Below are 26,152 nucleotides of genomic sequence, written 5' to 3' on the forward strand. Positions count from 1 at the left end.
ATGGGCCGCAATTACTTCATTCGATGAAAACACGTGTTCATGTGAACGCTGGAATCGAGGAACATTGTGAACTGTTCAAACTATCTTTTTAATTCAGCCGATTATTGTGTCACAGATGGGAGGGCGAATAGGTAGAATTGACACGTTCGATCAGTGTACTGAATCGTGGGACTCTTATTGTGAACGCCTAATTCAGTATTTTTTATGCAATGACGTCAAGGACGAGAGGAAAGTTCCCGCGCTTTTAAGCCTCGTGGGCGGAAGTACCTACCAACTTCTCAGGGGTCTTACAGCCCCACGGAAACCCTCGGAAGAAACTTTTGATAGATTGTGCGAGCTATTAAAGAGTCACTTCAACCCCAAACCGCTCGTTATTGCAGAACGTTTTCGTTTTCATAAGAGAGAACAGAAGGAAGGGGAGAGTATCCGAGATTACTAAGCATCACCCAGAAAACTGTCGGAACACTGCAAGACTCACTTCGAGACCGATTAGTATGCGGATTGCGCAGTGAAAATATCCAACGAAAACTGTTATCCGAAGAAAGTTTGACGTACGACAAAGTAGTTGAGTTATCTATAGCAATTGAGATGGCCGAAAAAGACTCCACCGAGTTAAGAGGAACTCACAAGGTGAGTGTGAACAAGATTCATGCCCAGAAACCCAATAAACATAAACATTCTTCTCGTGCACCTAAGCAAGGGGAACATTGACAGTGTCATACCAGCACTGGCAGCGCTAGTAAATGTTACAGATGTTTAGGTAACCATCATCCGAATGCATGTACATGGAAAAATGAGACATGTTTCGCGTGTAACAAGAAGGGTCACATCAAAAAGGCGTGTAAGTCATCGCAACAGAAAAAGATTCACCACAATGACTGCGAGTATGACTCGGACATTCAGATTGCTAGCCTGGATATTCATTCAACAAGTGCACTATCTGGCTTTATCCGGAGATTAATGGAATCCGACATAAAATGGAACTAGACACAGGATCTGTTGTATCTGTGGTCAACGAGAAGGTATTTAAAGAACAGTTAGCAGGACGTTTGACAGACTTATCTAATACTCAAGTCTATTTGAGAACTTTCTCAGGTGAAAAGTTAAAACCCACAGGAATTGCTCATGTGAAGGTTGACTATGAGGGACAGTGTAAGGACCTACAACTGTACATTGTACCCAAAGGAGGAACATCCCTGTTTGGAAGGGATTGGCTAAGAGAAATCACCCTAAACTGGCCAGCCATTAAAGCAATACGAGCACCTGAGTTATCTACCAAGGCGAAAGTAGACAGCATCCTTGACAAACACAAATCAGTGTTTAATGAAGATTGGGGCACCCTCAGGGATATTAAAGCCACGCTGCATTTGAAAGAAGACGCAACTCGAAGGTTTTGTAAGGCGCGTACGGTGCCATATGCAATCAAACCCAAGGTTGGAGAAGAACTAGATAGACTTGAACAGGCAGGTGTTCTGACAAAAGTAAGCCATAGTGAGTGGGCTACACCCCTAGTTCCAGTGATCAAGCGCGATGGATCGGTTCGCCTGTGTGGCGATTTTAAGGTGACAGTAAACAAGGCACTTAAGATTGAGCAGTATTCGTTGCCTCATGTAAATGACATTTTTGTATCACTAGCAGGAGGTCAGATGTTCTCAAAACTAGACCTTCAGCATGCATATCTCCAGATGGAAGTCAGCGAGGAGTCGAAAAAACTGTTAACGATTAACACCGAGAAAGGTCTGTATCGATTTAACAGGTTAGTGTACGGAATTGCGTCAGCACCAGCGATCTGGCAACGCGCGATGGTCACAGTTTTGTAGGGCCTAAAAGGAGTTAATCATCATTGATGACATGCTTGTAACTGGACGCGACGACGAGGATCACTTGAGGAACATTGAAGCCGTTCTTGGTCGACTTGATGAATATGGACTGCGAGTCAAAAAGACAAATGTCAATTCTTTGTGAAGAAACTTTCATTTTGTGGTCATGAGATTGACGCTGAGGAATTACATAAATCCGACAGGAAGGTGAAGGCTGTGTTGGAGGCACCAGAGCCTACCAATGTGTCCGAGCTCCGAACATTCTTAGGTTTAGTGAACTATTATGGCAGGTTTTTGCCAAATTTGTCAGCTACCCTGTTCCCACTACATAAGTTACTAGAAAGGGACAAAACATGGGTGTGGAATGAGAGTCATCGTCAAGCTTTTGAGGAAGTCAAAACACTGGTGACATCTACTGAGGTACTTACTCACTATGATCCGGACAAACCGCTGCGACTTGCTTGTGACGCGTCTCCCCGTGGACTCGGGGCAGTCCTATCCCACATAATGGAGGACAAATCAGAACGATCTATCGCGTATGCCTCAAGGTCTTTGAACGCAGCAGAACGGAACTATTCCCAGATAGACAAAGAAGCCTTAGGGATAGTATGGGGTGTAAAGCACTTCCATGACTACTTGTTCGGACGTAAATTCACATTGATCACCGATCACAAACCACTGGTCGCAATTTTTAGTCCAGAGAATGGCATACCGTTAACAACAGCTTCGCGTATGAAACATTATGCTCTCTATCTGTCTGGTTTGACATATAACATTGAATATAGGAACACTAAAGCTCATGGTAACGCAGATAGTCCGTCGCGTCTACCGTTAAAAGATGAAGGTCCAGACGACGACGAGGAGTTCAAGACTATTAATGCTGTCCATGTGTCGCAACTAGGTAAGCTACCAGTTACAGAGGGACAAATCCGTAAAGAGACTGCGCGAGATCCGTTACTCTCAAGAGTGTTTCAGTCCAAAATGCATGGCTGGGAAGAATCAGTGGAACCTGAACTAAAACCCTACGCGATACGTCAAAATGAACTTACTACACACCAAGGATGCCTTCTTTGGGGTATACGTGTGATAATACCGCCAAAACTACGTTCTGGGATCCTGAGTGAGCTACATCAAGGCCACATCGGTGTGGTTAAAATGAAGGCCGTGGCGCGCAGCTACATGTGGTGGCCTGGAATAGACCACGATATTGAACATATGTGTAAATCTTGTGTGGGATGTCAGGAGGTGAAAGGAGCGCCCCCTAGTGCACCTATATCTCCATGGGAATGGCCGTCACGACCATGGCAGAGAATTCACATTGACTTTGCCGGACCATTCCTGGACTCCATGTTTCTGATTGCTGTAGACGCCCACTCCAAATGGCCAGAGGTAGTGCCAATGAGAACTACATCTTCTGAGAGAACTATTGAAGTATTGAGAACACTTTTCGCGTGCAACGGGGTCCCAAGGCAAATTGTAAGTGACAACGGGCCTCAATTCAAGTCAGAGTTGTTCGGAAATTTCATGGCAGCAAATTGAATTAAGCACATTACTTCGGCGCCATATCACCCTAGTACGAATGGGTTGGCTGAACGTTTTGTTCAGTCATTCAAAATGACTATGAAATCCAGCAGGAAGGATTCAGGGTCGATTCAACAGAAACTCTGAAATTTCTTGCTTGCCTATCGAAATAGCCCACAATCAACCACCAACGAAACGCCAGCGAGATTGTTTATAAGGCGAAATTTACCCTTACGTCTTGATCTGTTACGGTCAAACACAAGGGATCGTGTTGAAAACTTGTAGGAAAAGATGACTAAAAGGAGACACACTCAAACTCGCATTCTCAAGGTCGATCAGAAGGTCATGATAAGAGACTACAGAGGGGAGAGGAAATGGTTGTCCGGAACTATTCATTCTACGACCGGACCACTGTCATACTGCGTTGAAGTGTTGCCAGGAGTCTACTGGCGACGTCACATTGATCAAATCAGGGATGCAAACATACCAGTCGCTTTAAACATTGAAATACCACTTCCAGTACTCATTCCGAAGCCAGCAGTGTTAAACGTGCCACACAATCGGAACAACTCCAGTAGTTCTGACGGTGACGCTACCAAGTCAACTAATGACACTATCTGCCAACCGGAAGCTGAAGTCACACCTACGGTTGTTTCTAAGGCAACAGCGCCCATACCCATGACGACTACAAAGACTGAAGCTCGATCTCAAAATTGTGAGTCAAGGTATCCAAAACGGACATGACGTGCACCCCAGAAATTCAAAGATTATGTTAAATATTGACATTTTAAGTATGTTAAATTTATTGATTATATTAAGTCAGTGATCACACGTGTAAAAGGTCACAATAATCCCTGTGTGTTTCACCAGAGCCATGTAGGTTCTGAAGTGTAAGTTTCAGTATTGTGTTCTTATTGAGTTTAGTATCATTGTTTATTAACAAGTTAATGTTCATTCATTTACCAGTTTATTTGAAGTATGTAAAGACAAAAAGATGTAATCTAGATTTATTCTAGTAGTGAAGAGACTCTTGCCTCAGAGGTATATGAACTTTGATACTGGTCAGGGAGAGAGAGGTTGTGTATGTATACGTATCGGGTCCGTATATTCAGTCTGCATCCGGCTCCTATTTAGTCTATGACCTATAGCGGAACTCTTCACTGTTTACGGTAATAAAAGCATTCCAGTGTTGATCTCAATGGCGCCTGATGTGTTGTTCGTCAGCAGACACACACACCACACTACAAACACGACAACAACAACATTAAAAAACAAATACGTATACGAAACAGATTAAAACATACAATGATAAAACACAACACTTATCTCAACATATCGAAATACAAAAAAGCACGAAACAAAGTTAATAATATGATCAAACGTGCCAAGGAAATATTTTTTAAAAACGTAGATAACCTTATTGACAGATCCAATTCTGACCCCAAAACATACTGGAAATTACTTAAACTCTTACCTAAAGGGGAAAAAAACTAAAATATCTCCCCTATATTGTGAACATTCATCGAATTTTACTTCTGACGACACACAAAAATGCAACCTTTTAAACGATTACTTTACATCCATATCGACAATAGATGACTAAGGCAAACACCTATCTACATTTAATACACAAACTGCCTCCACACTCACCGATATAGTTATAACACCCGATGAAGTGAAAGATATTTTAAGCATTTTAAGTATAAATAAAGCAACCGGTCCTGACGAAATAAGCCATAGAATGTTGAAATTGATTATGAACGAGATTGCCCTACCTTTATCTATCCTATTTAATGCGTCCCTTCAAGCCTGTTCCTATCGCGAAAGTTGGAAAATAGCAAATGTTATACCTATATTCAAGGGTGGTGATAACCACATTGTATCTAATTACAGACCAATTTCATTACTAAGTTGTATTGGAAAAATCTTTGAGCGTTTAGTATACAAACATATTTACATTTTTTTCAACCAAATGTAGAAAACAGTCTGTTTTTATAAATACATCAAATTCTTCTTTGGAAAATATAAATGCTGGTATACCACAGGGTTCTGTCCTAGGTCCTCTATTTTTTCTTATTTATATTTATGATATTTCAACTGAACTAATTTCAATATGTCGTCTCTTTGCTGACGACACCTCGTTATCATATTCTTCTAAACATTTAGAAGATATTACACGTGTTGTAAATACTGATTTTAAAACACTAGAAAAATGGTCAAATGATTGGCTTATGTCCTTCAACCCCAAAAAGATAGAAATTATATTAGTATCTCTTTCAAATCTCCCTTACCAGCCACTTTTTACATTCAACAATACAGTAATAGAAATCACACACAAACACAAACACTTAGGAGTAATTTCAAGTAGCGATGCTAAATGGTCTGAACACATAGATGAAATTATTAAGAAGGTTTCGAAATATATAGCAACACTTCGTAAATTGAAATTTCTACTAAGCAGAAATTTTTTTAGAAAAAATGTATCTAACATATATAAGACCTGTTTTAGAGTATGCATGTGAAGTTTGGGATAATTGTGGTGCCACAAATTCTAATAATCTTGAAAATTTACAACTTGATGCCGCCCGTATTATTACAGGACTACCAATATATACCAAAACAGAGTTTATTCATAAAGAAATTGGATGGCTTCCATTATCTAAACGGAGAGACATAAGAAAATTAACCCTCTTTTATAATATTAAACACAACATAGCTCCCTCATATTTATGTGATACATATGTATATTACCAGAAAACATCGGTGTCCTGACAAACTATGACTTAAGAAATTTCCAGGACGCGAGACAACATCGTTATAGACTCCAACGCACATTGAACTCCTTCTTTCCTTCAACTTCTTCTCTTTGGAATAATTTAGATATATCTATTAGAAATTCTCCAACTTTAAATACCTTCAAATCAAATTTAAGTAAATCTTTCCTTCCAGAAACCGATTTGTGTTTTCTAAATTTTGGTACTAGACGGCTTAATATTCTCCATTGTAGATTAAGAAATAGAGCAAGTACTTTAAATTACGCTCTTTTCAGATCCAATCGTTTGCCTTCAGCACGATGTGATTGTGGATTCACGTGCGAAGACTCTTATCACTTTTTCCTTACATGCCCAAAATATCACATGATACGACAGACATCATTGGTACCCCGTTGACATCACATTAGATACATTACTAAGAGGAGATGCAGATTTAGAAAATGATGCTAACCTTAATAATGCAAAGGCAGTCTAAATTTATATTGATAATTCTGGCAGGTTTTGACATTATGAGCATCCTACCCCATTTCCTATATCTATCCCGTATCTTAGTTGATTAGTAGATTACATGTTATACCTATGTCAACATTATAAATCAGTTGTATCTGCTGGGTGGTGTAGCTGAAAGATTTTCAAGGGAAGGAATGGCTTCGAGTGAATCTCCAGTGCAATGTTTTCTATGGAATGTGTATAATGGACAACGTTTTTAAGGAAGTAACCGATCGGTGTTTTCCAGCAAGTTAGATAACTATATATACAATTATCAATTTTTCAAATAATTATAAGTTAATAAATAACTATTCTCCTCTCCTATACTCCTCCATCCTTCCTTTTTCTCCTTCATTCTTAAAATAGAAAATTTTGATTCATATTAAATATATGTATTGTCTTCATTGCTGTCCATTATGTATATATAATCATATTATGTATTCGGGAGAGGACGTTACTAAGTTGGCAAAACTTGTGTCCAATCCCTGTGGTCAATAATTTACGACAATAAAAATATGTTTAAAAACACCGAATACTCCCAAGGTTATTCTCTCTTTTTTATTCACAGGCACATTTCAACGCGGACAAACAGATTTGGTGTGGGAAATTTGCGTAGATGTGATCGGGAAGTTTGCAGCCAAACAAAGTCCCAAATCTGCGATGAAGACAATTTATATTGTTGGTGGATCATATGACGTACAGTTGTTATTGCAGATGTTTGAGTCAAAAATGTCACATTTTGAAACTTCCTTGTGATTCGAAGAGTGGAATGCAAAAAAAAATCATCGAAGATTGAGAACCCCCAACAAAATCTACAAAAAGACGATATCTTTCCATAACATATGACTATTTCGGTGAAAATATTATTTATTAGCTACATGATATATCATTTCAATATTTTGCTTTGTGTGACACTGGTTGGATTCAGAGGACACATACTAATAGTAATAATTGCAAATTAGCTTTTGTAGTTTTGAAGAGTTATATCACTTGCAAATACACGTCGATATACATATAGAGTAGTATTCACGTTATGCCTCTATGACCAGTATTATGTGACCGTTATATGCACTACAGAGTGCACATCAGATAGTCTCGTTAAATTGCACATCCAACAGTCAGCTGTTGTTGTTGTTAAGATGAATTATCAGAAACATATATTAGAAAGATTGGCAACTCCGCCATTTTTACAATCGCCAGATGTACCACTGTGCTTAGGGAGTTTTAGTTAACTGTAAATAGCTAAATACAGGATAATACGTTTGATATGTTACAAAGATTCAGTTATTTTTAGATGACTTGAGTACAATTTTTTAAAAGCAAAAATAATATTTTAACTTGTATATTTATAAAACAAAATTCACTTCCGGTTTTGAATGTCTGATTTTCAAAAAAAATCAGGTAAAATTGCTAATGTTCATACTTTCAAAAATTATATTAAATTACATTAATCGTTTAAACTGGTCATATCACACCTTGATATAAAACTTGTCATATCAAATTAAGATATAATATTCAAACCTCGTATTTATGCAAAAATATTATGTTTAAAATGATACAATTAAACGTAGTGAGCCAAAGGGAAATGCCTATAAAACGGAGGTACCTCTGCCATCAGCAAAAGCCAATTTATATATATATATATAATATGTATATATATATGCTTGAGCTATAATTAATCCACCATTAAATGTGAGGCTATTCCAATCGCATTCGTCTGTGATACGAGGTCTTTCGGTCCGGTAACAATTGTTGTTAACGCTCATTTTCAGAATGTACAGAAGTGATCAGTTTCTTAATTTCCATGTAATTATTTCCCTAGGACCCTAGTTGTGCATATTGTATTGATCAATTTGGATCGATGACCGTTAGGGCCGACATGACATCTTTTTTTTAAATTTTGATAGTTGAATGTCGTTATTGCTATTTCTCAGAACGTAATGTAGGGTCTAGTTGTCTTGTATTTTCAAAGGAAGTGGAAAAGAAGACAAAGACAGAGAAAAGGATCCTTCCTCCGATTGACTGATATTGACCATTCGATGGGCGCCAAAATCCCTCGGGGATCTCTTGTTCTACGTAAATTCTATAATTACATGTATATGTAATGAATAGATGCAGGGTTTTGTTATGATATGTTATGATAATATGTAATACCGTCACATATATTGTTGTCGCCTACAACATATAGGGAGATTTTTATAAAGTGCTAATATCATTTGCACAAATAATCACCCTTAAACATTTTTGTTTGTTTTGTATGTGAAGTGTTGAGTACACAGTGATCCCATGTATTGTGAGTGCACCAGCTCGACAAAGATAAGGAAGGATATAAAATAGAAATTTATTATGTTTCGTAGACAATACTGTTTTTATAAATTACTTCAACTGTAACATACAAACTATGTAAATACGTAATGCTACTAAATCGCACAATAGAGTATATCGTATATAGTTTTAACATTGATTATTTTGCAGTAAATAGTTTATATGATATTCGTGTGTTAACTCAAGTTATCATTCGAAATGATGTGTGATTTATTTGTATTAATGTTTCTAATTGTAATTTAATTCCAAAATGAAGCTTTTCACATACTCCGCCCGAAATCCTGCGACTTTTCCTTATGATATATGCCACTAGCGTAATATAATCTGGCGCGATTTTCATTGGCTGTACATTCATAGTGATGTCATTACTTGACGTCAGTAAACTATGACGTAATGTCAGGATTCGAGCACGTCGTGACAAATGCTTTATTTTTTCCCACACACTTTGACGTTGACATTCTTCGAAATGTAATTTTGGGATCAAAAGAGAATCTTTTTCTTATCATTCCATATGAAATTTATGAAATTGTCTCAAGGATTTAATTTTTGCTGGCCAAGAATTATACAAATAAAATTATTTTATGCTCGTTTCATAAACTGTCATATGAATTGAACACTTATTTAAGATCTTACATCACTTATTACATGAAAACGTTGATTTTAATGTTTGTTTGGTGATATCAGGTTATAACGTACAATATGTAAAGGGAAAGGGATGAAAGGTTCAAAAGTGCACATAAAGTTCATATCGATAAAAATATTTTATTTTCTGATGAGAAATTTGTGACACTCAAATCTATTTATTATGCGCACCTTTCTAAGCACGTTTGTATTTCATGAAATAAGAATATGTCAATATATAGATATTCAGAAACTGATTTTTCTGTATACTTACATGTATAATTTGACAATGAACCAATGTTTTATCGTGATCGAGACCCATTTCTATTTATGTAAAATAATATAGACATTGGTTGGTTTACGAAATTAGATTATTCAATATACATATGCTCTGATAACGTGAAAATGTAACACAGAAATAGAGAATACATGGTCAGTGTCCTTAAATATAAGCTGTATTTTGGTGAGCTACTTTCATCTCTCTGTCATGTGCCAAAATACAGCTTATACTTTAATAATTTGTCCATGTATTCTTTTTATCCTGCAACATTACAAAAACGAATATGATTTTTATATTAAGCAGTTTTACATTCATTAACATATTCGTATTACAATGTTTAACAACTGATTTTCAAGCAATGGATCAACCAATAGAAAGTTGCACGCGCTAACATACTGCTATTTTCCGTCATTGCCGAATACAGCAAAATTGCATGTGGTATATGAAAACGTGATAGGTGTTATGCACATATCAGTATACTTTGATAACGTGTTAAGTGTAGTACACACATCAGTACTCTGATAACGTGTTAAGTGTAGTACACATATCGGTATACTCTGATAACGTGTTAAGTGTAGTACACATATCAGTATACTCTGATAACGTGTTAAGTGTAGTACACATATCAGTATACTCTGATAACGTGTTAAGTGTAGTACACATATCGGTATACTCTGATAACGTGTTAAGTGTACATATATATAGTACACATATCAGTATACTCTGAAAACGTGTTAAGTGTAGTACACATATCACTATACTCTGATAACGTGTTAAGTGTAGTACACACATCAGTACTCTCATAACGTGTTAAGTGTAGTACACATATCGGTATCCTCTGAAAACGTGTTAAGTGTAGTACACATATCGGTATACTCTGATAACGTGTTAAGTGTAGTACACACATCAGTACTCTCATAACGTGTTAAGTGTAGTACACATATCAGGTTTCCTCTGATAACGTGTTAAGTGTAAGTACACACATCAGTATACTCTGATAACGTGTTAAGTGTAGTACACATATCAGTATACTCTGATAACGTGTTAAGTGTAGTACACATATCAGTATACTCTGATAACGTGTTAAGTGTAGTACACATATCAGTATACTCTGATAACGTGTTAAGTGTAGTACACATCAGTATCTCTGATAACGTGTTAAGTGTGTAGTACACACATCGTATACTCTGATAACGTGTTAAGTGTAATACACATATCGGTATACGTTGATAACGTGTTAAGTGTAGTACACATATCGGTATACTCTGATAAAGTTTGAAGAGCTGACTATACAGGCTGATTGGATAAGATGCCAAGGCATTACCACAAGCTCTCCACGTCGGAGTCGTGAGTTCGAGACCCGCGTGGAGCAGTTAAAGGTACTGACTGCTGGTCTGTGTACTCTTGCGTTCCTCCTTACCAGGTACGTCCCTTAATAACCTTGGTTGGAAGGTCTATAAAGGAGAACTTTATAAATATATTCATGTGATAAGATCATTTTGAATTATTGTGATTTTGTATATAATGAAAACGATAGAGAAAATATCTCTCTTTCCCTTGAATGATAAAACACTTAGAAAGAATGCAAAGTGATATCCTCTGGAATATATTTTTATCATCATTTATGCTTGTTGACCTTTAGCATAATTTTCGATTGCTAATGAAGGGAGTAAAAACAAATATGATCAAATGTCGATTATTTTTCATGATTTTCTGTACTATATTTAATTCTTTGTGTTCGTTAATACATATATATGTATTTATTTAGTATTTAATCAGAAACACCATTTGTTAACGAGCAATTGTCCTTTAATGAATGTTAATGATAGTAATACATTTGTAATGTGACTAACAATGCATATACGGTTTTGAATGATATACCTGTGCAGTATTTTGCAAACATTCAATCAAAAATGTCTGCATAATTCGAGAAAGATGTTTTTGACTAACATTAATATATACTTGCTTAGTTTGTATAAGGAAAAACAACAAAAAACTGTATATTCTTGAAGTGAGTGATGTCATTTATTATTATTATAACAAATAACGGAAATACGAGTAGTAATCTTTACTTAGTATAATGACATGTGGTTGTTATATCTATAAATGGAGTAAAGAAAATTATTTATACAAAGATTGTTATTTGTAAGGCGTTTTGTACATTCTTTAGAATTGATGTCTTCAGAAACTGATTTTTTTTGCATCATTATAATTTGAAAATTGATCTATTATTTTTCAAATCATGACATCCAAGAAACAACCACTTTCTTTTATTTCGTATCTTAATATAATCTGAAAGACCAAATACAGTGTTTAAAGGTGTCCGACACCATGCTTGGATCATGCAAGCATAACTTTTGCCAGAAATGTAGTTGAACGACTGTCCTAAATGACACACAATTGTTTTGGAGCACTATTACAGTTGCCGACACATTTATTGAATGTAATAATGGATTGAAGATTGCACTAAATGTATTATCTGGACTATAGAACAAGGACATACGTGTTTCTCAAGATTTGCAGTTACCTGGTATGCTTGACAAAATGGAAGATTTTTTGAGAATTATCAAGATTTCACTGAATGTTTACGTATTTCCTTCGACGTTCAGTTTGATATAAATACAAGTCATGTCTTTCGTCCTACTTTGTATAGCGGGCGATGCAAAGTGTTTGTTATGTAACTGGAAGTCACTATACAGCTCCGGCTCTATTACATCCACACACGTGCCTCGCCGGAAATGTGGATATTTCTGCCCGCCCTATTAGAATGTAATATCTTATTTGTCTTCTGAAAGAGACTTTGAGGATAAAAAGGTGTTGAAAATTCTTTGTGATAAATTTTGATTTGATATTTCTTGTCAATATGATTTCATTTGTGATTTGATTTAAAGATGCTCCACCGCCGACAGAGCATAAATGATATTCATAATTTGAACAATAATAGGTATTTAATCGTGTTTATATATGTCTAATTAACACAAAAATAATGTTAAATAATTTATTTCGCTTTTGGTGCATGCGCAATCAGTACTTCATTCCATATAGGATATAGTGACACGGATTTTTTTCGGGATGCAATTAATTATTTTTCATATTTTAACTTGAAGTAAAATTAGAAGCTCAAACTTGTCAATGGTGGTAATGGTGTAAAGTACGTGACTTTTGTAACTGAAGAAAAATACTAAATAGTCTTCTCCTGTTTTTGATGGTGAAAAAATACCATTTGTCAGCGGTGGAGCATCTTTAACATTATTTACTTTTACGACTCGTTGAAATTTTCACTATGTAACCGGATATGAAAGAATATTTTATTAAATACATTTTCCTTTTGAAAGATTTGGTTGTCATTATTCTTCAATGTTTATATCCGAAATGAGTTTGCCACATAACGTTATCAATAAAATTAGACGTTCATATCTGTATGAACATTATTCTGAAACGTATGTAAGAGCACTTGCTCAGCAGAAACACGCATTTTATGTCGTAATTTCAAAGTTTGCATGTTAACCCATCCTCACATATTCATAACTTCAAACGTCAGAAAAGGATTATTAAATCAAATCAAATCACAATCATTCAAACGCTGTAAGTGCGTGAGCCACTTTCATTATTGAATCGTCAGCATGACAATATCACGACTTGTCGATCTTAGCATGAGGCTATTTACAAAGTGATGTGTGAGGATATTTATCAAGGATACTATGCCAAACATACCGCAGTCAGAATGTTCTGATGTTATGAATTGATAAGTTCAATAGCAATGTTGCACTAGGGTTAGGGTTAAATCAAATGTTGATGGAAAGTAATATGTCATATTTTATTGATAGATAAGTTTATCACAGGACTCGCTAGCATTATAGCATGAAAACAAAAATTAATATCGAGAAAAAAGGAATTGGTCATTTAATATAGAAGACTGTAGAGAGAAGATTTGGAATGAATCCCTGTATCTGATGACGCCTTGCCTAGAGAGCACATGACATCCACACCCTGTTCTGTGTGGAGTGCGAACTGTGAACACCATGGCCGTCTGTTACAGTGTACAACACACCCCGACTTGTCCGACACCACGTGCTGTTCAGTAGGTGTTGTAATCCCCATGCTGTCTGATTTGAGGAATGTTCTACAAGCCCCTCTAGGTGGCAGTGTAGGCAGGGCTGCAAAAACATAATATGATGTATCATTGATATGTAAACAACACGAAATTTATTGTTGTGACATTGTGTTCAATATGCTTGTGCTTTGTTTATCAATCCTTAACGTGCAGGAAGAACAAAAAGGTTCGAACTTTAAAAAATATCTGATATCAATTGAAGCAAAAGCATATATGCATGTTCTCACAAGAACATTTTTAAAAATTTGTACATGGTGCATTTCTTTACAATACATGATAATAGCATTGAGTCATGCAGCACGATAAGAGGTAAACATCCCGGAGAAATCGATATTGAAACTTTGTTTTTATGGTATCAGATATGCTATGTTTAAGTTTCAGAAGTTCAACGTACCTGTCCATTGTTTCTGGGTACGAGTATATCATACAAGTATATTTCTTGATAATAAATAGTCTATACTGTAACAACCGTATAGAATGTATGTCAGTTTATATGTATACTTATTAAATGTAACAACACGTTATCGTTATTTAAGTCCTTTACAAAACAAAGATGTTGATAGAGAATTCAAAGACAAAGTTTCATTTGGAACGAATATACGTACCCGGCCTATAGCTACTATACCTTTCGGCCGGGTACGAATTGGTCCTTATGTGTCGTAGTAGAGCACTGCCTCTGAAAATCACTCGGGCTCAGTTTTCTATACGTTTTTGTTGGTTTCCAATTATTATATGCATTAAAATATTATTTTTGTCCAAAACAAACATAACTGCCAATCTTAATATCTACCGTACCTCTTACAAATGGTGGACGTGCCGTATAAATTCCGTTCAGAAAGACCTTCGTATGTATGATGTAGAAAATAATGCCTCAATGAGAATTTGACATTTTTTGTGGTTCAATTTTATTACCTAAGGTAAGTGACATCAAACAAGTAAGATAAAATGCAAACAAACGTTAAATTAATAAATTGCACAATCATTACTTTGTATTAGTAGTAATAGTCATAAAAGACGACACCGTTTTCCTCTAAAATTCTTTTGAGCTACAATATTGCAGCTAAGTTTCATTGTGTGTAATGAAATGAGACAAAACGAGCGGTTTCAATAGTGTACTAGCAAATAGTGTTTATACATCTTTTTATTTGTTTATTCACACGAATGGAATTGTCAATTGTTTTTCACAGTTGGATGAGGTGCATCATTTGGATATTGGTTTCATATTGACGAGATATAAAAAGTATAATGTCGCAGAAGCGACCAGTTTAGAGATGTTTTCACATACAACCATTACTCTTCAGTACATGTACCTACTTTTCAGCTAAAAGAAACACACAACAGAACCATATTACGGTTTATCACATCATCACAATAGGAATTCATACTCGATCCGTTAATGTGTTAGTCTACAAAAAAATATAACGAGAAACTTCTGTTTCTGCATAAAAATATTTACTTTTTAAATCGAAATAGTTAATTTCTTCCATATCTCGTATGATTATTTCGCAAGGGAAAAGACAACACCATATCCTCTCACCATTCGCTGATTTTTTCAATTGTATTTTCCTTGAGAGATTTCTCTGTCAATCCCAATAGTTATTAAAGTTTACGCACGCTGTTCTTTTGAACCGGAAATTCCTGTGCAAACAATGAAATGGCGACATGTGACGACGTCACAGCAAGCAGCGTAGCCGTGGCGTGCTTTGTCATTGACATCATAAATACTGCTGCAGTCGACGGACATGTTCATGTCTCGGCGACAATGCTTCTTTTGATACTAGATATACGGAAGAAATAAACATTGACTATATATATAAACAAAAGAAAAAGAGGTCATTAAAGCCATGAAAGCAGCCTTGTCACCGTAACATAAACATGGTTTCATCAATGACAACGTCGACAATGCACGCCATGGTTATAACACATGAAGTCATGACGTCGCGTAATTGACGTAATCGAAACTTTCGTGCGCGCAATTTGCCATGCCCTAGAGATTGACAGAGAAATCTCTTACGACTAACGGATGACAGTGAAATTTTAGGGAATGATATATCTACATTACCCAGGGCAAGAGAGCCTTGACACACAGAAAAAATGTATGACGCCACTCGATCATACCATTACGTCACAGCAATTTCCGTGTTGATATCTCTTAGATGCATCACGTCAATGATGTTGAAATGTTTATACAGTATCGACAGTAATTAGATCAAAGTGCAAACAGGTTAGGCGGGAAAATATTTCACTCCAGTGAGAGTGAGACAAGATAAATCTTAACCCTAGGCGTAAACGGGTAATTTGTCAAACACTCGAAAAGCCGTATGTTTGACAACTTACGATTCTTTACCATTGGGTTGAGATTCCTACGTATCACCCTTGAGGGAATGAAACATTTTCATGGACCTAGATAAAAAGCACTTCATACGGGCTAGACAGTTACGTCACGCCATCAATACAGGCGGCGTATATTGTCGATAACGTCATTAAATTTAGCGTATATCGGCGTTACTCCGATGATGGTGCGATACAAACAACTAGAATAGGTATGGCGCATATCGGCCCGTTTCGTCTTGAGGGCGACTATTTTCAAAAAAAAATATTTCAAATATATGAGGTTTCTGAATACATATGTATATCAACCCTCCTGTAAGGCTGGCCACCACTGATATTAACCACCACTAATCATAAACCATCATATATATTTCCACGACGCGTGTATGATTTAATTCCATATTTTTAAAATTCAAAACGCACGATTAGTTAACAGTACAAAATCCATTTACACAAGCTCAGCTGATATTGACGTTTTCTAACACTTCTAACGATATTGCTGGAGTAGTATTTGCCCATGAATTCTAATTAGTCTGCAGTATCTCATTATAACTGTTTGCCTTCCGTTTTCAGTTATTGATTATATAAATATATTTAGTTGTATAAGGGAATAGAGACAATCGATCAATATAAAAATAGTAACACGTTTATTTAGTGGCATTATACTCGGCCCAGATAGTATATAAAGATAAATATTCAGTCCTTGGTAGTTCAAATAAATGCACGTTCACATGACTTTGTATATGAAAGTTCAATAACGTCGCCGGAAGTAAAGAATTGTTTAAATTCCGAATACTTCGATAATTTCACTACAAAAGATAAAATCTAACAAATGCCATAGAACCAATATATGAGTGGGAATACATACTTAGTACAGTATATCGACCCACCTAGGTAAGACAGCGTTTTTTCTATATACTTTTTTGTCTTCATTTAATAATGTAATTTTGTACATAATGAGACGTCGGAACTTCAATATTAGCACGCGCGCTCGATCTAGTTATGACGGCGTTCGATAACCAGGTCATCATGACCTTTTTTTGACCTTCACCTCATTTTTTTTAAAATCTTCTCCTAATTATATGGCACTGAAACTTGAAATTTGGTCTATGTATCCGTTGTCACCACCCGTTTCTCATTTGTGGTTTTGACTTGACCCAACATTGATATGTTACTGTACTGGCGAAGAAGTTCCTTCAATATACACTGTACTCTATTAATTGTAATTACTTGATCATGCTTTTCATTCCGAAATAAGTATTCTGAAAACGTCATCCTGATTTATGGACGGCCTCTCTTGAAAATACTTTGCGAGTAATATAGTATGTAAAGTAATTTGAAATCTCAATTTTGCATTTGATTAAATTATTTTCGTCTATTTATTCGATTTGCTCTGTAGAAAAAAAATGTGCAATTTTCATAGGTAATAAGGGTGCCGTTATTGTTATTCACTCTATCGTAAAACATTGAAACATGCGTGTTTGATAATTCTGATTAGTTTGATATATAGAATTACATATTACAGAAATGGTTTATTGGCGTAGAGGAAGAAAATCCGGTTTGAAGACATCACATTGCTTATTTGCACCAGTCTACAAACGCAGATTCCTTTCTTGCAAACGTTTGATCGTAATAAATGTGTTGACACTAGACGATCTGGCAACATCGGATAATAATTACAAGATATTGTGTACTTATTTCTCAGATAACGAGAGCTCATTCCAACTCTGAACCCATTGCGCACACGTAACGTATGGAGATTAATGGATTATTTCCTAAATAATCATTGTCTTAAAAGAATGTTTAAAAAGTCGTAACCAAAGATAGATACGATATTTGGCGGTAATAGGGCTTAAAATAATGACCTATCTTGTTGTATGATGAACTTAATAGCAAGAACCATTGAAATAATATTCCTTTTATCATAAAAGGGGTTATATTCAAATCTTAGCGAATAACCAATGAGATCAAAGACATATATTTCTGTCTTTCTGAACGATGCACATTTGAACCCAATTACAAACGACTTTGCAGTATTTTCATTGTCAGTGTAAATCGAGTTTTATAATCGTACGTTAAAACTACATTTTTTCCTAAACAACGTACAATATGAAAAGTTAAAAATTAACTTTCCGAACTCGTGTCGCCTTGTTCAGAGCGTCTTCCTAATACCTTGTAGAATACACTCTAACTACCCCACACAGCATACCAGTACCTTGTAGAATACACTATAACTACCCCACACAGCATACCAGTCTAATGAAGATCAGTTGTTGTACTGTTTACAATTTTATCTTCACTAATTATACAAATAGTTCAATACAATTGTCCAATACAATAATCCAATAGTTCAATACAATTGTTCAATAATAACTGGCACAGTACACTATAACTACCCCACACAGCAAACCAGTCTAATGAAGCTTGGTTGTTGTACTGTTTACAATTTTATCTTCACTAATTATACAATAATTCACGTCTTCTTTTTTTGACATACTCGCGATAATGAATCGTACTGTCAATCGTACATTTATATAATAATATATTACTACGCCGTTTCAATTATTTACAAAATATTTGAATTTGCATTCGAGCGAAATTACGCAAAAACGATTTGCGATATTTGTTTCATATTTAACCATCATTATAGATGTTCTGACGATATTCGGAACTTTCAATTCGATTTTCTGAAAAGTATCGGGCCTTAAAATCTTTTTATATCTATTTCCATTACAAATTACGATTTTTCTGATTTTATAAAAGAAACTACAGTGTGCGCTTACGTGTTGTAGTCGGGACATACAGAAACGTAGAATCAGCGGTGAGGTCACCTGTAGAAAAAACAACAGTTTAGGAAGCAGATTTAAACAAAATCATATGTTAATGCTTCATCCTCGGCTTGTAAGCCAAACCACACATTAGTTTATCTTACTCAGATTCCGTAGATAATAGTTGCATTTTTCGTTGCTGATTTCAGGAGATATTTCATATTAATTGTTTTCTTAATTTTAACAAGCGGAATCATGAAGTAGAGTTAAGAATAAAGAAGGAGGTGGTGTCAACGATATATTATACGACATATTATCGACGATATCATAAAAACGAAATAAAATGGATATATTTCAAATGTATTGAATAAAGAGCAAACGGTTAAGTACACACTTTTGCTTTAAGTTCTAAATCAAAATCAAACCGATAATGAAATTTTGTCAAAAAAAAAAAAAACACCAAAAAACCAATGTATGAATATTGAAAAAAATGAGGTGACCGAATACACGCTACTGTAGTTAAAGTGTTTTCTCATTTTATAAGTCCTAATGAACATATAATTATTCGACACAAATAAATGAAACATCAAAGAATATGATATGGAGCTCTCAAAAATTATAAAATACATTGACCTATTTACTGCCAGCATGTGATATTAAAGCAATAGGAAGGTAAGCAATTAGGATATAACATGTGTAGGCTTAGGCTAGTAATTTTAGGCTACATGTAGTAAGATTTCGGATGTGATTTAATGTAGCGGCGATCAGAATTCGTGAAAAAATTTCGTTACAAAGTAACAGAAACAACAAGATCATAACATCTTTTTACCTTATTATATATCAAATTCTCTGAAAATAAGAAAATACATTTGCTTTGTATCCATATAACGCCTTTCACTTGCCACGAGATAGTATATAGCCCGATATATCAGTTGTTTCAATTGTTTATCCAATAACACATTAAGTATGTAAGCATTAACAAAACATACCATGTGCTTACGATTTATGTACATTTTTAACGTATCCTACTTTATATCTGCATATAAATCTCGAATAATTAATCTTCTTTATATCACTAAAAGAGTTAATTAGTAATGTGGGTATCAGATGAATAATGATAAAACTAATGTTTTGAAATATCTAATTACATACCTTGGTATGTCGGTTGCCATGTAGCCGGATCGCAGAATTCGAAAGCTGTATCGAGTGCTCTGCCTGAGAGTGAGGTCTGATAGTAGTGGATACAGGACAGTTTGCCATTGAACGCAGATTCATCCAGTCCTAGCCCAAAAGTCACGTCACCAAAAGCATTCGGAAATGGAGAGTTAAATGTGTACACAGTGCTGTCGCCGTTGCTATCATACACAAGAATATCGAGTTCTTCGTCCACCCAGAGGACATTGTGGGAGATGCCGACCAGGGTCCAGGTTCCTAATGGTACAGTGATGGAGGGGTCACCAAACTCCTGGTATGTTAGACCGGTGTACACTCGGATCACCAGGGACTGTGTGTCGGTATACCGAAGCTCCAGGCCTCGATGGGTGGCGTTCCCCTCATACTGTAGTACGACAGCGTTCTGATCGGAGGTGGGATTGATGTAGAATAACCAACACATACCTTCGTTACCATCCAGTGTACCGTCGTTCGTAATCTGTACCTTGGTGGACGGCAAAGCATGAAACTCGAAGGCTGAAAGTCCCTGGAAAGGCCCCGGAGTAGTCATTATGATTCCATATTGTACCAGGGTTGAATTGAGTTCAGCATGTGGGTCTGTGTTGTGAAAAGCTGGACATATTGGCCACAGAAGGAAGGACGTCAAGTCTGAAAGTGAGTAGTTGTACTCGTTCTTACCGCGACCTGGAGGCGCACGGACGGCAGACAAGAGGAAGCTTAGCCCTGGAACAGATTTCCTTTATAAACTGTATGCGCCGTTCGAATTTACTAAACAACGATATATTTATGTTAGAATTACAGTTTTTTGGAGTGAAAAGAACAATGACAAAAATTTAAGAGAAAGTAAATTGTTATATACATGCAACTACCGAAAGTAAATACTGCCCTAAAAGAGACTAACATCAACAATGCGATAACAATATTAGGGAAGAATGCTTTATATGCTGAATTAATTGAAGAAAAAAGAATAAATATTCGACGATAAGCAGCTACGAGATTAAACTAAAACACAGAGAACAATAGTTTCCTGATTGAAAATACAATGTTGAATTGTATAAATGATGTTTAAAATGGTCTCCTCTGCCGGGCGGTTTGTCATTTCACGTGCCTTTTCGTATTCAAGTTACATTAGTACTTATTTGTATTATCATATATTCTTGATCAATATCAAAATACTATATATGGGAGCTCCTGCGAGTACACAATCACACTGTTTCGAGAAATGATCAGACGGTTATCTCACTATATTTAGGATTAACTTGAATATATTGTTTATGTTATGGAGATAAAACACTAAAAATCTTAGTGTACTCTAAATAAACATAAAACACCTATTCAAATTAATCCTTTTAATTCAATTTACAAAAGCTAATCTTTTAAAATTCAAAATTCATTTTGGAAGACTTTTTTCTATGAAATCATAACGCCGATATAACACAATCGACGTTATCAACGGCGACGCCATTTTTCCCTTTATGGACTGATAACATATTTTTTAGTCAATGCCCAATTTGTACAGAGAATACAGAATGAGTAAAACTACAAGCTAAAACGACAAATAATCAAATACTAAATACAAATAATACAGATCAAGAAAGACGACTGACAAGGAATACCCGACTTTAATTTTATGCTGTATAAATTCGCTATATTTGCGGTCGCATTAATATCCTCGAGATTCAATACCCCCGCGAATAAACATTGTAGAGCAGATCAAGAAATTACCTATCGGCGAAATAAAACTACTATAAGTAAGTGATTGTTATTGGGAAAGAGAGCGAGTTAAAATAAAATGATAGACAAATATATAGTAATTAATTGTTGATGGCGAAGATCAAATGATAGACAACTATATAGTAAGTGATTGTTAGTGGTAAAGAGAGCGAGTTAAATCACGTGATAGACAACTATATAGGCCTAGTAAGTGATTGTTAGTGGTAAAGAGAGCGAGTTAAATCACGTGATAGACAACTATATAGTAAGTGATTGTTAGTGGTAAAGAGAGCGAGTTAAATCACGTGATAGACAACTATATAGTAAGTGATTGTTAGTGGTAAAGAGAGCGAGTTAAATCACGTGATAGACAACTATATAGTAAGTGATTGTTAGTGGTAAAGAGAGCGAGTTAAATCTAGTGATAGACAACTATATAGTAAGTGATTGTTAGTGGTAAAGAGAGCGAGTTAAATCACGTGATAGACAACTATATAGTAAGTGATTGTTAGTGGTAAAGAGAGCGAGTTAAATCACGTGATAGACAACTATATAGTAAGTGATTGTTAGTGGTAAAGAGAGCGAGTTAAATCACGTGATAGACAACTATATAGTAAGTGATTGTTAGTGGTAAAGAGACAGTTAAATCACGTGATAGACAACTATATAGTAAGTGATTGTTAGTGGTAAAGAGAGCAGTTAAATCACGTGATAGACAACTATATAGTAAGTGATTGTTAGTGGTAAAGAGAGCTAGTTAAATCACGTGATAGACAACTATATAGTAAGTGATTGTTAGTGGTAAAGAGAGCGAGTTAAATCACGTGATAGACAACTATATAGTAAGTGATTGTTAGTGGTAAAGAGAGCGAGTTAAATCACGTGATAGACAACTATATAGTAAGTGATTGTTAGTGGTAAAGAGAGCGAGTTAAATCACGTGATAGACAACTATATAGTAAGTGATTGTTAGTGTTAATCACGTGATAGACAACTTTATAGTAAGTGATTGTTAGTGTTAAATGGACTAAATCGCTAAAAAATCATGTAATAAAAGATAAAAAGAATTATAGGACTAAAATTAATTGTAAAAGTTGTGTACTTTGTGTTAATAACAATATTTAAAAGTTTGTATAACAATTTTGTTCAAAATGGAGAAAAACTGAAAATGAATAGGACCGACCTAGTCACTATTTCATATTATTATCTTTCGGCGAGTGTAAACAACCCCTATGTGCATGCGCGACGCGTGAACTTTCCAAACATCCGATCGAAGGAAATCTCATCTGTCTAATGGACATATCCACTATCGACTGAAAACACAAATTTATCGACTACAGGTTCCTGATTACTGTGTTAATCTAATAAATGTTGAAACGTATGCAAAAGTTTTGTGAAGAGTTTCTAAGTGTAAACAATCCTATACTGTACAGGTTTTTGTAACCATAAAGAAGGGTTTTCATTATATTATATGGTTTTATACTTGCTTCTACCATAATTTTATTTTCATTTGTCATGATATTATGTACTATTCCGCTAAACCTGCAAATATTATTAGGCTTTTTAAAAAAATGGCCTAATATATAGACTTTATAAAAAGGAAAAAATGGCGAAAAACTAATAATATAGGCATGTTTAACGGACTAAGTAAATACGTGTATTTCTTTTATCATTATATCAATATTTGACATTCCGTATACATTGTATATCCTTACTTATAATGTCTGTCCGTCTACTGGCCATTCCCTATATATCTCTAGTTATAGTCTTTATCCGTCTAATGGACTTTCCTTATATAGCCCTAGCTTTAACATATATCCGTCTAATGGAAATTCCCTATATATCCTTAGTTATAGTGTCTATCCGTCTAATGGACATTCCCTATATATATACCTAGTTGTAGTCTCTATCCGTCTAATGGACATTCCCCTTTATGTCACTAGTTATATAACTTTTTTACATCTGATTTACTTTAAAAGATCAGCCTAACTATATATCTAAATTTTATGTGTACTTTTATGTATTCAAAGCAAAAATATACCTTACATATACATTGTAGACCTATGTATATATATGTTTGCTTAATAATGTACATGTACACCTGTATTCATGTATAATATATACATAATTAACGGGTGAAAATACCTCTCACTTCTTGTCATACTAGTTGGGCGACACCTGAAGGAGTGTCGCGGATGAAATGAAGAGAAGAGAAAGGGAAGATAACTCTTGCTGTTACCCTTAAACGGGACCAATTCCATTAGGTTATGAACGAAAGGCCGATGGGCCTTAACGGTCATCTGACTATTGGCACAATACAACACCTCAAAGAATAAAGAAGTGGCACACAGTTATAAGGCAATCCAAAAAACTCATTTATTAGAAGAAGTGCAGGTCCTGATATTTTAATTTTATCTTTTGTAGTGAAAATTATTGAAGTATTCGGAATTTATAACAATTCTTTATCCGGCGACGTTTATTGAACTTTCATATACAAAGTCATGAACGTGCATTTATTTGAACTACCTAGGCAATTTATCTTTTATATACTATCTGGGCCGAGTTATAATGCCACTAAATAAACGTGTTACTATTTTTCATATTGATCGATTGTATACAACTAAATATTATTTATAAATCAATAACTGAAAACGGAAGGCAAACTCGTTATTTAATGAGATATTGCAGACTAATTAGAATTCATGGGCAAATACTACTCTCCAGCAATATCGTTAGAACTGCGCCTTGCGAGTGTTAGAAAACGTCAATAAAGCTGAGCTTGTGTAAATGGATTTTGTACTGTTAACTAATTCGTGCGTTTTGAAGTTTAAAAAATATGGAATTAAATCATACACGCGTCGTGGAAATAGATATGTTGGTTTTATGATTCGTGGTGGTTAATATCAGTGGTGGCCAGCCTTTCAGGAGGGTTGATATAACATATGTATTCAGAAACCTCATATATTTGAAATATTTCTTTTTTGAAATAGTCGCCCTCAGGACGAAAAGGGCCGATATGCGCCATACCTATTCTAGTTGTTTGTATCGCACCATCATCGGAGTAACGCCGATATTACGCTAAATTTTATGACGTTATCGACAAATATTACACCGCCTGTATTGATGGCGTGACGTAACTGTCTAGCCCGTATGAATTGCTTTTTATCTAGGTCCATGAAAAATGTTTCATTCCCTCAAGGGTGATACGTAGTGTGAATCTCAACCCAATGGTAAAGAATCACAAGTTGTCAAACATACGGCATTTTCGAGTGTTTGACAAATTACCCGTTTACGCCTAGGAGGTAAAGATTTATCTTGTCTCACTCTCACTGAGTGAAATATTTTCCCGCCTAACCTGTTTGCACTTTGATCTAATTACTGTCGATACTGTATAAACATTTCAACATCATTGACGTGATGCATCTAAGAGATATCAACACGGAAATTGCTGTGACGTAATGGTATGATCGAGTGGCGTCATACATTTTTTCTCTGTGTGTCAAGGCTCTCTTTTGCCCTGGGTAATGTAGATATATCATTCCCTAAAATTTCACTGTCATCCGTTAGTCGTAAGAGATTTATCTGTCAATCTCTAGGGCATGGCAAATTGTTGCGCGCACCGAAAGTTTCGATTACGTCAATTACGCGACGTCATGACTTCATGTGTTATAACCATTGGCGTGCATTGTCGACGTTGTCATTGATGAAACCATGTTTATGTTACGGTGACAAGGCTGCTTTTCACGGCTTTTATGACCTCTTTTTCTTTTGTTTATATATATAGTCAATGTTTATTTCTCCCGTATATCTAGTATCAAAAGAAGCATTGTCGCCGAGACATGAACATGTCCGTCGACTGCAGCAGTATTTATGATGTCAATGACAAAGCACGCCACGGCTACGCTGCTTGCTGTGACGTCGTCACATGTCGCCATTTCATTGTTTGCACAGGAATTTCCGGTTCAAAAGAACAGCGTGCGTAAACTTTAATAACTATTGGGATTGACAGAGAAATCTCTCATGGAAAATACAATTGAAAAAAATCAGCGAATGGTGAGAGGATATGGTGTTGTCTTTTCCCTTGCGAAATAATCCTACGAGATATGGAAGAAATTAACTATTTCGATTTAAAAAGTAAATATTTTTATGCAGAAACAGAAGTTTCTCGTTATATTTTTTTTTTGTAGACTAACACATTAACGGATCGAGTATGAATTCCTATT

At 35.4% G+C, this 26,152-nt stretch overlaps 2 protein-coding genes across 3 annotated transcripts in view; one reads left to right on the plus strand and one right to left on the minus strand.

The window, feature by feature from the left end:
• LOC138334781 (uncharacterized) overlaps positions 1–10,778 on the plus strand; it is an 81,669-nt gene extending 70,891 nt beyond the window's left edge. For both annotated transcript variants that reach the window (XM_069283506.1, XM_069283505.1), the window contains one exon: positions 7,173–10,778. In XM_069283506.1, the coding sequence (XP_069139607.1) occupies positions 7,173–7,360 (188 nt within the window). In that variant the 3' untranslated portion in view covers positions 7,361–10,778. The remainder of the gene's footprint in view (positions 1–7,172) is intronic.
• Positions 10,779–11,926: 1,148 nt separating this feature from the next.
• Positions 11,927–20,908, minus strand: LOC138334782 (uncharacterized). The gene is made up of 3 exons (XM_069283507.1): positions 20,196–20,908; positions 19,059–19,106; positions 11,927–13,987 (listed from the first exon to the last, which is right to left on the minus strand). The coding sequence occupies exons 1-3, from the start codon at positions 20,764–20,766 to the stop codon at positions 13,734–13,736; spliced, it is 873 nt and encodes a 290-aa protein (XP_069139608.1). The 5' UTR covers positions 20,767–20,908; the 3' UTR covers positions 11,927–13,733.
• Positions 20,909–26,152: the final 5,244 nt, after the last annotated feature.

The sequence above is a fragment of the Argopecten irradians genome, chromosome 11, assembly GCF_041381155.1.
Source record: "Argopecten irradians isolate NY chromosome 11, Ai_NY, whole genome shotgun sequence".
NCBI classification, from domain to species: domain Eukaryota; kingdom Metazoa; phylum Mollusca; class Bivalvia; order Pectinida; family Pectinidae; genus Argopecten; species Argopecten irradians.